The sequence below is a fragment of the Amphiura filiformis genome, chromosome 5 (assembly GCF_039555335.1).
Source record: "Amphiura filiformis chromosome 5, Afil_fr2py, whole genome shotgun sequence".
NCBI classification, from domain to species: Eukaryota; Metazoa; Echinodermata; class Ophiuroidea; order Amphilepidida; family Amphiuridae; genus Amphiura; species Amphiura filiformis.
In genome coordinates this window covers 2224583-2237379 of record NC_092632.1, presented here as the reverse complement: position 1 = coordinate 2237379, position 12797 = coordinate 2224583, and the positions used below count along the sequence as shown (strand labels likewise).

Genomic DNA, 12797 nt, shown 5'->3' with positions numbered 1-12797 from the left:
AAATGTGTTGACAGAGTGACAGAGAAACAGAGAGGCATATAGACAGCAACAGAGAGATGCAGACAGCAGAAAAAGGGGAAAGAAAAGGCAAAAAGACAGAGAGAAAGAAGTACAAAGGGAAACAGATAACCACAGAAACGGGGAGAGGTAGACAGACAGAAACTGGAGAAAGATAAAGAGAGAAAATAAATGAGAACAAGCAAGAGAATGAAGACACAGGAAATACTCAATATGGGACGAAGAGGAGATATATTGTGAAAAGAGAGAATGGGGGAATTTTGTTCAGCTTGAGGAAGGGGAGATGGAATTGGCTACACCCCTGGGCAAATTACTCACCATCCACCATTACAGCAGTGAAGTATGGCTGCTCTCTTGATAATGTTTCCAATTTTTGGATCAGTTTATGTCCTTTGACAGAATCTCTTGGCCTTATTACATTACCAGATGGAGGGCCAATATTGGCAGCAAAACAAAATCCATCTTTCTGTTCACCTTCTTCATGCCTTGGGCCCTGCTGATTGATCTTTCCACCTGTAAAATAATCAGTAAAATACATGGCTTGAATGGCTTAGGTTCCACACCATTAAATCACATTCAGTTGGCGTGTCCTGTCAAAAATATATGCAATTTAATTGCTTTTCAGCTAAATGTTATGACACGGAAGTGGTTAGTCATATAAGACAGCAGCACGCAACAGCAGCATGCATATTGATCCTCAATGATCGCGCGATAATGCAATTGTGTAATACATGTGCACAAACTAAGAATGCAGTTTGACAGCGCAGATGTTCTTGATGGTTTCACTCATTTAAAACAACAGGGATGTCTTCATAAGAATAACTTTTATTTTTTACAGCATCCACTACTCAAAACATTGGTCAGGCCATCAATTATGGCATAATAATGGATATGCAAAAGACAAAATACTATCTTTTATCACACCAATTAAGCCATATTTGCATAAAAAATATGCATATAAAACTATAAAACTATGGTGAGCTATTTTGCTTTTGTACCCTCCATATTTACATTTGCATCAGCATTAATTAATGTAAAAACTTTTTCCATTTACAATTTTAGTTCAAATTGCCTATTTTGACACAAATACACTGACCCTAGAGCAGGGTTCTATGTGAAGGAAAACATAGGAAACCGGAGTGTATTTGTCCCTCAAGCATGTATGTTTAAAATGTGTTTGGCCCCTTGTGGCCCTTGAGAACCCCTAGAGAGCATATTCTTAGATTTGGTTATCTTTACACATGGAAGTAATTTGATTGATAATAGTTTCCTATGCCATTTTTATCAAGGGCAAGCTTGCAGAGTTCATCTGGTTTTAGAAACGTGTATGTAAATTGAAAATATTTTCAAATAACAGTGTTTTTACTGACTTCATTAAAAACACAAGAGTAACTGACATCATGAGAGTACAAATGAATCGACCATGCGTCTATACATCAATAACAAACTTTAGTTGTAAAACTGACCTTTTTCACTTTACAAATATCCATGCCATCCCCTCCCCCCTTTGACCCCTGCTGAGAAACACCTGTCTATGTCACTGCATGATTTGTTGCAATAAACTTACCTACAAATCCTCCCAAGCCAAACATACCAAAACCACTGGTAGCTTTCTTACACCATTCAGCAGCATTGGGGAGAGATGGAGCAGAACATCCCAAGTTCATTTTCACTGAACAACCTAAAATGAAACACAAACATTTTGTAAATTATGTTCATGATATTTTAAGACATAAATGACTAGTCAACTAGTATAATATGAGCACTTTAATAAATACATATTCGTACTTCATCCAAACAAAACCCACTTTGTTCAGATTGACTTTGGAAGCTCTACCAGCAACATAAGTTCAAACTTTCCAGTCAGTGGCAATCCCGGCAGTGTGCGTTTCACAACAATCTTACAATCTACCAGTTCCTGTAGGCTTGAGGGTCAGCATTTTTCGGCATTTTAAGCTCCCTCCTTCTATAACAAAACTATTCAGTACAAGGTGGAACATGACCCCCATCCATTAACCTGTATTATCGCATGCAACCTGTCTGAAGTCATGTTCTATCTGTCTGTAAATGATATCTATCAACTAAAAGGATGTTCTACCATAAGTTGACAACATACTGAACAGACTATAGTTCATAAGGTTGCTTTAATTTCTAATTGTGTTTCCTTACCAGCTGCAGCTAGTCCAACACTGGGGTAAAACCCTCCTACAGGTTGATCCATTGCAGCATGGTGTACAACTTTACCATTCTTAGTGAAATATACCACAACTTTCTGCGTGTCTCTCTTGTTTTCTTTCGTATTATCAACAAAGAGAATTCCACAACCCATTCTATCACCGTCACTGCAACGGCATTCTTCGTTGAGCTCTACACCTGAAATACAAAGTATCAAAAGAATGAATGAAACATAGTTCAAAATACTATTCTAAAAACACTTGAGAACGGTCCTGCAATCTTATTGGTTCTTACCCGTGTGATATGACATGATATAACATGGTTTACGTGTACTTGCAATTTGAACCAATCAGAGGCACATAGCAACAACGGGACTGATTGATTTTAAGCCCTAGGTAATTCCTTGTAAATTGTAGGATTTAATTTGATTAAAATTTGGTATACTTATGATATTTTTATTTGAAGTGTTAAAGAATGAGAATAAAGGTATTGTTTTTAGCCGCTGTCATGCATCTATCATCTCATATAACGCGGGCAACATCATTATTTTTGGTGTAAAACAACAAGGCGAAATAATGTCACCTGTGTTATATGAGACGATAAATGCGCTCCAGCGGCTAAAAACAATACCTTTATTCTCTAACTGTAAAAGGTCTTTCCCATTGTCTATCATGTATTCAAACCATCAGTCAGATGCCTGAAGAAGTCTGGTGTTTCAGGACACAATGAAGCATAGTAAGTTGCAAATTTGATTACTAGTCCTTGAACAACTGGATGAATAATCTACACCAAGTAATTTCTGTGTTTTATTTTTTAAGTGATGTGTCAAAAGTTATGTACTACCCCGCATGGTGCTTCTGAAAGATTTGTACTGGAGCTACTTAACAAAGATGCTATCCAAACCCAAAAACTCATTGTATGGGCAACTGGAATAGCCCTATAAGCCTATTTTTCTTACCTGTTGGTGGGGTATCTGTATAGATGCGATTATTTGCAGCACTATACCCAATAGTTTCAGCTGTTTTTCCTGGTAGTTTTTCATCTGAATATATTGCTGCTGTCAATCCTATTACTGGACCTTCTTCTGCATCCTCTCCCATGGACACTATGCTCAACTCAAAATAATATGCTGAACCTAGCAGATTAATAGATCATAAAGAAAATGATGTTCATTATGCTTTTTATAAGTAGGGGTGTGCCATGCAATAGTTCACTGAAAAGAATTTGTCCTTTATTTATAAAATATGTCCACTTGAAACAAAAGTGGTGTTGTATAATGGGAAATATTCTGATGACAGGAAGTCAAATCAAATTAATCAGCTTGTTTGGTAGTCCATTTATTTATTTTACTATTCAATGATGAACAAGATCTAAAAAAGACTAACAATTAGTTAGTTTGCGATAAGACAATAATTAAATGTAATGCTATACCTTCTTGCCATGGAAATGGTGATTGTATTGCTACTAGTCTTGGTGATGTCCTGAGACTGAAATGTTCATCATCAGAGGTCACTGTGTCTGGCATACACCAATCTGATAGATTGTTCTAGAAGAAAAAAAGAAACCAAACACAATTATTGAAAACAGGTGTTATCCAGCAACCCATCTACTATGTTTTGGATAGGAAATTATGAAATGGAATGACACAAGAAATTTAAAATTCAACAAAAGATGTGATTTCACTCTTGTTGAGAATTATATTGAGAAGCATCCAAATATGCAGAAGGCCATAATAAAGTGACGGATTAGTACTCTAACTGGAGCATGAGACTGGGAGGAAAGTCATAGATGGATCACTTTGTTTAATCCAACACTAATCAAATGCTAACCCATTATGAGATTACATCACCGTAACAAGGTAATTTTGATCTTCTTCAAAGAGCCATGCTTTAGGATATAATGTTTCTCATTTGAAATATCTGTTGACTAGTCAAATATGCAAATTTGGCCTAAACTGACTTACCATTGATAACGACGGTGGACTTTGGTTTAGCCAATTAACATGGAGCTCCACAGGACCCCACCAAACATTGATTATTGGGTATAAAACCTCTGCTTTAATGGACACCCAACGACGATAAATGATGCGATCATTCTTGATGACACAAATCAATGATTTGCGTGCTGAGTGGAAGTCAACAAGACAACCAACTACATCACCTGGTGGAAAGGAAAAGAGTCAAGCATTAATGTTTATAGGATACACTTATTCATTTCACATGAAAATATTCTGTAATACTCTGACAAGTTAGAAATTGAAAGTGTGAAGTGCTCTGAAAAATGGAGACAAATCACAAAATAAGTAATCATGAAATATCATTGAACAACACTTATATTTGCCAAATCACAACTTTAAACATGAAATTTGTTTACATGCGATTGTGTTTTAAAACTGCTGTCAGTACGTAACCCATGGTTCCCAGCAGTTTATGTGTGCCTATTTAATGTATGTAAATACGATAAAAGTGATATCGGAAGCCAACAAAACCCGCAATCGAAATGACCAGTGTTGCTGGTGCAAAATTCATGGCACAAAATACGCGATATGAAAATATCACAGGAAAAAAACAGAAAAAAACCCCTGGAAAATGGCAAATTCAGAAAACAAAATTTACAATTTAGAAAAATTATGTCTTTAATTATACTTGAATGTTTTGTACCAATGTATGAGTCTGTTAATTTTGGTTATTTTATTGACCATTTTGGTAATTTCTGAAACTTAAATTCTGTCCAAAGGAAAGCCAAACTATGTCATGCCATTGCACATTCTTGTTGCCAATGCATAACCTTTACTCATGCTTTTTGAGAATGCAAACTGATTTTGAGAATGACCCAACTCATCAACTCTCATTCTTACTTACCTTGTCCATATGTTTGTACAAACTCCTCACTTCCCTTCCTAGCTGGTGTTGCTATGGCACCATTATCACTGAAATATGCCAAAGCATCTTTATTTCTCTTATGCTCATCATCATCATCTTCAATATCATTGGCATCTAAGTCAGTCTCTGAGCTCACTCCAATTGCAATGGGTGCATCTTTTGCTATAAATAAATCAAACAATGGAAAGTAAGTATGTATTGTGAATAGTTATGGAAAAAAAAAGTCAAATGCTTCTTGACAAAGAAATAGCTCAATGAACAATCTATCCTAATGGGCTATTACAGTTGAAATCCTTACACCCTCTCTGGAAGACATGACCTTAACTACATCCCTGGCCAATTTTGTGCCTATTTTTGCATTTTTCTCAAAAATTATAGCGCATTGGTGACAAGTAAGATAATGTATAATGATAGGGGGAAGGACTACAACTACTGCACTGAAAATTCAGCAACTCAACAAAAGTAGTTATTGATTTATTGATCAAATATTGGTTTTCGATCATTTTTGGCTGTAACTCCACAACTGTTGTCTGTGCTGAAATAAAATTTCCAGTGCATTAGTTGTAGTCCTTGCCCCTATAATATACATATCTTACTTGTCAACAATGCGCTATATTTTTTTATTATATTTTAAAAATAGGCACAAAATTGGGCAGGGGTGTAGTACCCCCTTAATCTCCCGCACATGGCCTTAATCTCTCACACAGGGGTGTGGATTTTAAACAGAGTCACCCATTCAAGTAACCCCATTGGAAATTCACACTCCTATAAGGTCATGTCTACCATAGGCAGTGTACGGACTTCAAATGGAATAGAACAAAGTTTTATCACACTACATTTTTGTAGGATTTCCTACATTCCAACTCTAAGGACATTTTGAGCACAAGCATTTTGTATTCTTGAAGAATATATCGTATCGTAATTTTTACATGTTTCTCATTTGCCATTTTGATTTTCTGAGTAATAAACCCATAATTCATCAAATTTCCCGCCGCATTCTTCATTAACTTGTGGAATACATCAAAAGAGATGTATTCCACAAGTTAATGAAAAAAGCGGCTGGAAATTTGATGAATTATGGGTTTATTACTCAGAAAATCAAAATGGCAAATGAGAAACATGTAAGAATGACTTAGGCAATAGGCATTTAGCGTAGCAGGCTGACGATATGTAATTTTGTTGACCCGCAAGATATATGTAGTTCCAATTTGACTACACTAAATATAATAATACCTCTACTAGTCTAAAGTCAGCCTGAGAACTAGTGTTGGCCGATTCAACCCAAGATCGGATCTGCCGATCTCCGATCTGAAAATTAGCAGATCGGGCCGATCCGATCCCGATTCAGATTCCTTAAATGTTATTTTACAACCAGTACAAGTTCATTCAAGTCGGGCCCCAGTAATGTTAACGGTCAAAGCTTAATTCCCCAAACCTGTAACTATGTAATATGATGACCGTTTTTAGAGGTTTTTCATGTCAATATCGACCCAAATAAAATACCATTTTACACCCCAAGTCCCAGCGTTACTCACTCAGTGCCTCCGATTGTCGGAAGTTTAATCATTAATCCATTTTAAATGATGTACCATCGTACGGTTTTGTAGTTCTATGCCACTAGTTTTAATATTGACAATGTGGCGACCGTCTATAAATAAATGATCGCGCATGCTCAGTTATGACTTAAGAGCTAATGGAATTCCCCATTATGTTACTGGAGGGGTAGGTATATTGGGCAATTCACAGATCCTTCGGCCGAATGATGGCAGGCTTTATTTTTGGAAAATATTAGTCTTTGCCCATGGCGTGCAAGTTCAATTGATAAATACAACAGCAAGGTTTGCGGTATGTGCAAAAGGTTACAGATGTCAAACAGCAACAAGTCATGACGACAAAAGCGCAAGCACAAGACAGTGAGACACGTGATTGTTTGTTTACATTTTAATTTGGTCTATCAAAGGGTGGATACATACATAAAATACAGTATGAAACGGCAATACATGATTCTTGCGGTGGTAACAACGTTTTTTGGAAATATATTGGCATTAAATAGTAGTAATGTTACATAAGAAAGTAATGGTAAGCTTAAAGAATTGTTGTGTACTTTTATTACTGTCAAGTTCAGAGATCGGTAAGCTAGATCGGCAGCTGATAGCTCATCTGCCGATTCAGATTCAAGGCCGATGCAGTCCATATCGGCACCGATCTCCGATTCACAGATCGGTATCGGCCAACATTACTGAGAACAAAAACAAATAATTACCTTGCTGAACAACTTTGACTCTGAAGTATGGTTGAGTGTCCGACAGCGGAGCTCCTTTGTGGCGGACATAGACAGTGTGATCAGCTTCCTCTACCAGGTCTCTCACTCGAATGATTTTACCACCATCAGTAATTTCAACTGGATCAGAATAATCCAGGTTGGCCATGGATCAACTATTTAGATTCAAAAACTATGTCTAAGATTGCTTCAATTGGATTTAAGCCTAGAAAAGACACACACAAAATATAAGAACAGGTTTGCCATCTCTCAAGATACAACAATTGCTCACATTTTTGTCTACAGTAAATTACTCTCAACTTTCTGTTAATCTATATTTTGGGGGTGTGCGCTTGCCATCAGCATCATTTGCAAATTGGGAGTCACATCCTGTTGCAAACAATTGGTAGATCATGTGAGCAGTCAATCAGCAGCACTGCATAATTATGCACATTTTGTAAAAGGAATCAAGCTTCAAACAGACATTATTAAATATTCGTAGTTATTATTTCCCACCGTACCCTAAAGTCCGGTGATTGAAGGAAGTCCCGTTATAACGTGAAAACTACCATGAGAGGACATTATCGAAGTATGCATTCGCCTGATTCGGCAATGTGTAAATGACCGCTGTTATTTTCACTCGGCGCAAGCGCAAATGGCTCATTTTTAGATGACGTCACCACCATAATCGGGCGGAAAAAGCTTCCGACTTTAGATTTATGAATGAAATTTAGCAGCGGAGTTTCCGGAGTTTTCAGAATTATGCAAATACGCAACCTATGACCTTTTTACGTCAGAATATTAATAAGCATCATGGCGCCCACTGAAAGAAAACCCGATGGGAATTGATTCAGTTTTCAGCAAATTATGCTACTTTTTTGAGCAGCTTATCAAATTACACGAATGTGGTTAAAAAATGACTTATTATAAATTTTGTTTGGGAGTCGGGAAATTAACTGTACATAGTAAAATTTGACTCCTCAGTTGTTGGAAATTCTTTCTTGGAACAAATAAAATATATTTTGTTTGAAATGTTAAAGTCAAATAAAAAATTGTTTATATTACGTTGCTAAATTCGTAAATATTGCATTGTTTGAATTGTCTATTTCAATGGAAAACAAGAAATAGCAAAATATCAGTAACATCCCATTTTGCCGTAACCCCCCGCCATGGTCGACTTAGGGGCTCTTTTCACGCTGAACACGATGGCGCTATTCACGACATGCGATACTCAATCGTTTAGCCCGAAGAGCATGTTAAAAATATAATGTCTCGTTATGACAGGATTACCCGATATTGCAGGACAGCAAAGTCCAGTTGGTAAAGGAAATGTCTCGTTATGACAGGATTACCCGATATTGCAGGACAGCAAAGTCCAGTTGGTAAAGGAATTCCTGTTATTGCGGGACAAGTCATAGGTTGCGTATTTGCAAAACTGGAGTTGATTATAGCAATGGCCAAGGAGTACAACAAGTTTACAGTTACACATGGTGTTGGTCAACTCTGGCAGGCTTCGAGCCTTCGGTGTACTAAGTCCTCTTCAGCCAAATACCCTTATTATGTAATGTGCAGTGAGTGTTAGGATGTATTAAGGTGGGCACAATAAGGTTTTTTCTACCTTCCCAAGAGCCCGTCAAGACAGGTGAAAAAGACAGGTGAATAAGTAAGTATGTCTCGTAAAAACTCTGTGCGCCCGTACATTACCAGTTTTTATCCATCAACCATTCCCCATCATTGGAATGATCTCCCACATGCCCAGAGGCCATCATAATGCAACCAAACTTGAGCAATTCAAGACAGCCGTCGCTGATCATCTTGTTAAGGGGGGAAAGCAAAACTATGCATGTATGTCATTGTCATCTAGCTCCGCGACTCGTCCAGACCAAACTCTAGGATGCGGATCTACCGTTTTGCTGGAGACCCAGATACAGATACAGTAGCCCGAAACATCATGGGCATGGCCCTGTTCCTTCCTCACTAGGGCCATGCATGCATGAATGCCCTACGTACGTAAAAACGGGGCACCGAGAAAACACGTCGCGGTGATGACGTCACACTGACAGCATCTATTTATAGGAAGAGTTCAAAACACGGCGACGATAACAGTCACAAGTCACATCCTCGACAAATGTGCTCAAAATTTACGAACATGCACCAAATATGTTTTGTTTAAGTCTCATCTTCACGTGAGGAATGGTAGAAAGTGGTATTTATGAGAAAAAGTGGTATTTTATGTGTACCCTGGACCAGATATGCTCAGGAGTCTCAGACCTTCGTACGGAGAAGGACAGTGGAAATCGTAGACTAGTGACGGAGCGGAGGTGTGAGTACCTCGGCCCTCGGGCTACAGATACAGATCTCTGTCTTTAATTATAGAGGCACTTCACAACTAATTCCAAACAGCCATAGAAAGCAAAATCAATTTTATGATTTGTAATTTGTAAGCTTTTAAATATACAAAATTGTAGGCATTTAATTGTAATACAACATACATGCTTTGCTTGCTTTGCACTGCACTGTCGACCAGTGTCAGTGACTGTGTCAGTGTGTGTAGTACTGTAAAAAAACACGTCAAAAATATTACGAAAAAGACGTGAATTCGAAAACATAATATTCTAATTTTTTTCAAGTAGATTTCTACATGCCTTAACTCACCATATGCAACAGCACATCTCCTATAAATTCAAGGTTTCGTCAAAATTCAATATATTTTGTCGACAGATTTTGACATAAATACCAAATCAGTTTGTAATGTTGCTATGCACATTACCCAGAGTGCACCAATGCGAGCTGTCAATCAATCATGTTAATAAGTGGGTTGCCATCCAGATATTCAACACAGACAAGTGTTGCCACCTGTTCGCAGTATGGTTAGACTGCTTCGCAGTCTTGATTGATTTTCCCCCGAAGATATTTTATTATTATTATTTTATTTATTTATTAAAACCATATATATACAGGGTTACCCTTCAAATAAAATCATTCATTACAGTAAGTAACCCAACACTTCAGGCTTCAGAGCCTTTTCTTTCCTACACTCACACAAAGTAATATCGGATCTGCAGAGATAACATAGCCTATTTAGGCCCGATATTAGGCTAAATAAAAAAATTAAAACATGTTTCACGTTCCCTCCCGCATAGTGTCATCATCCCTATATCTTTACGATTTGCACATGCCCCCATATGATGTTGCCATTACAAGAAAATTCGATTTGTTGTCAGGTAAAACCCAGGTTTTGTTTTCAATACACTAACTGGAAATTCAATACACTCAGCGCAGCGGCGATTTCTGTTGTCTCTATACACAATATACATTTTACTGCATTTTATACATAACAATTTTTAAATTGTACATTAAACATGTGATATATTTAACTAATTCAGAATTGTGGTATTGCTAGATTTTGTCACGTATATTTGTCTCATATCCCAGCTTTATGAACACCAATTTAATTAGTTTGTAAAAGAAAATATACATTGGATATGTTTATACACACATTGCTTGGTTATTACAAGAGTCAATAAAGATTCAATTAACTATAGAGAATGGACTTAATTTTGTGCAGTGTAGTTATTTTCTGAAGTAAATCGCCTAGTAGATTTCAATACAGATGTGCCTAATCACTAAGTAAATTAATTATAGCTAATTATACTGACCAATCAGTTATGTGTATTATCAGCATGTGATGACTGTAAGCCGATTGCAAACATGTTAATAAAAAGGCTAACAAATTCCTACACTGAGCAGTCTCACTCAGGTTTAAATTTTTCTTTAAATCGCCGTCAATTTCGAACTAGTGAACTCAGAATTCTATTCCCACGTTTAAAGGGTACATGCCACAAAATAGCTTTCCATAGACTTTACGTGCAAAATAGGGGTCACGTTTTAGGCTATAAGTCGAGTTACGTCTTACTTTGAAATATATATTTGATATCATCTTAATCAGAACAAAATTCTGCATAACATATCTGAAAATGACACCATATTTTAGGTCTACTTTTTGAGAAAAATAGCGCTGTATAAAAAGGCCCGATTTTCCCGTGTTTACGTCCGACTGCTAACCGCGTTTTGACCTCGTGTGTTCATGCGCTCATCATCGTAAACATCACTCAAATTTTCGCGTTTTCTGTTCAAATTAGTAGAGATCACATTCACAAGTTCTAGCAAAACACGATTTGCAACACTAAAATTGTTAATATTGTACCGATTTTGCACATTTTTTATGCAAAGTTGGGACTATAGTCGTGATAAACTTTTACCGGAAACCGCTTCACACGCGGATTTAGTGGCATGCACCCTTGAAGAGGCTAAAACATCGTTTTTAGGCCTTGAAAATGATTTTGTTATCTTTTTCACTACATTTTGAATAAATTGTAAGAAATTTTGGGTTATTTTCTTTCATACTTTAGACAGGATGTCGATTTCAAGCACAAGCATGATAGACGACAATTGCCATTTTCGTCATTTGATGCACATGAATGCACAAGGGGTGCTGATGTGCTATTTTCATGAAGATATTAATTGATGTTAAGAGTATTACGTTCTTTAAACATCTTTTACAAGTGCATAACTTCAAAATTAAAACATTCTCAGTACCTGCAGAATATTTAAAAAGACAAGAAATGTCAATCAAGTAGGCCTACCCCCCCCCTTCAGCGTCACTTTTAACCCGTTTTGTCCAAAAAGCAAATGTAATGAATGGCTATTTGAAATTAAATATTAATATAAATTAAACTTTGAATGTTATAACAATTTAAAATACTGGACAGTGGTATAAATAAAGCAAACTAGAAACTTAAATATCTTAAATCTAATATTTTATGTAATTTTATTAAAATTGAAGGCCAAAACTTGAGTTTAAATGACAAAAAATTGGTTAAAAATAACAATGAAATTGAAAAACTTCTTTGTAATTTAAACACCAATAAAAAATGTTTTCAATATTTTGAAACTCTTCTTTATTCATATCAAAAGGTTTCAAACTTCTACCAAAATCGGAACTTTTATTAAATTGGAAATAAAAGCAGGCCTATTCGCGGCAAACGCACATACAGCGAAAAACCTGGCGGCGTCCATGAACGCGCTTGTTGATGTCCCTCCTCTTTTCTTCGCGTGCATTTTAAATAGATAAAGACGCGCGGAAAACGCATGGAATTGCTCCTTAAAGGGTACATGCCACAAAATAGCTTTCCATAGACTTTACGTGCAAAATAGGAGTCACGTTTTAGGCTATAAGTCGAGTTACGTCTTACTTTGAAATATATATTTGATATCACCTTAATCAGAACAAAATTCTGCATAACATATCTGAAAATGACACCATATTTTAGGTCTACTTTTTGAGAAAAATAGCGCTAAAAAAAATGCCCGATTTTCCCGTGTTTACGTCCGACTGCTAACCGCGTTTTGACCTCGTGTGTTCATGCGCTCATCATCGTAAACATCACTCAAATTTTCGC

General features: G+C 36.6%; 1 protein-coding gene across 2 annotated transcripts in view; it reads right to left on the bottom strand.

Moving 5' to 3' along the window:
- LOC140152465 (uncharacterized) overlaps positions 1-10136 on the bottom strand; it is a 29318-nt gene extending 19182 nt beyond the window's left edge. The window contains exons 1-9 of one of the 2 annotated variants that reach the window (XM_072174785.1): positions 9991-10136; positions 7339-7561; positions 5055-5237; positions 4157-4353; positions 3625-3739; positions 3152-3328; positions 2188-2391; positions 1586-1699; positions 337-531 (exon numbers count right to left, since the gene is read on the bottom strand). In XM_072174785.1, the coding sequence (XP_072030886.1) occupies positions 337-531; positions 1586-1699; positions 2188-2391; positions 3152-3328; positions 3625-3739; positions 4157-4353; positions 5055-5237; positions 7339-7504 (1351 nt within the window). In that variant the 5' untranslated portion in view covers positions 7505-7561; positions 9991-10136. The remainder of the gene's footprint in view (positions 1-336; positions 532-1585; positions 1700-2187; positions 2392-3151; positions 3329-3624; positions 3740-4156; positions 4354-5054; positions 5238-7338; positions 7562-9990) is intronic. The other variant, XM_072174784.1, reaches the window with a different exon arrangement.
- Positions 10137-12797: the final 2661 nt, after the last annotated feature.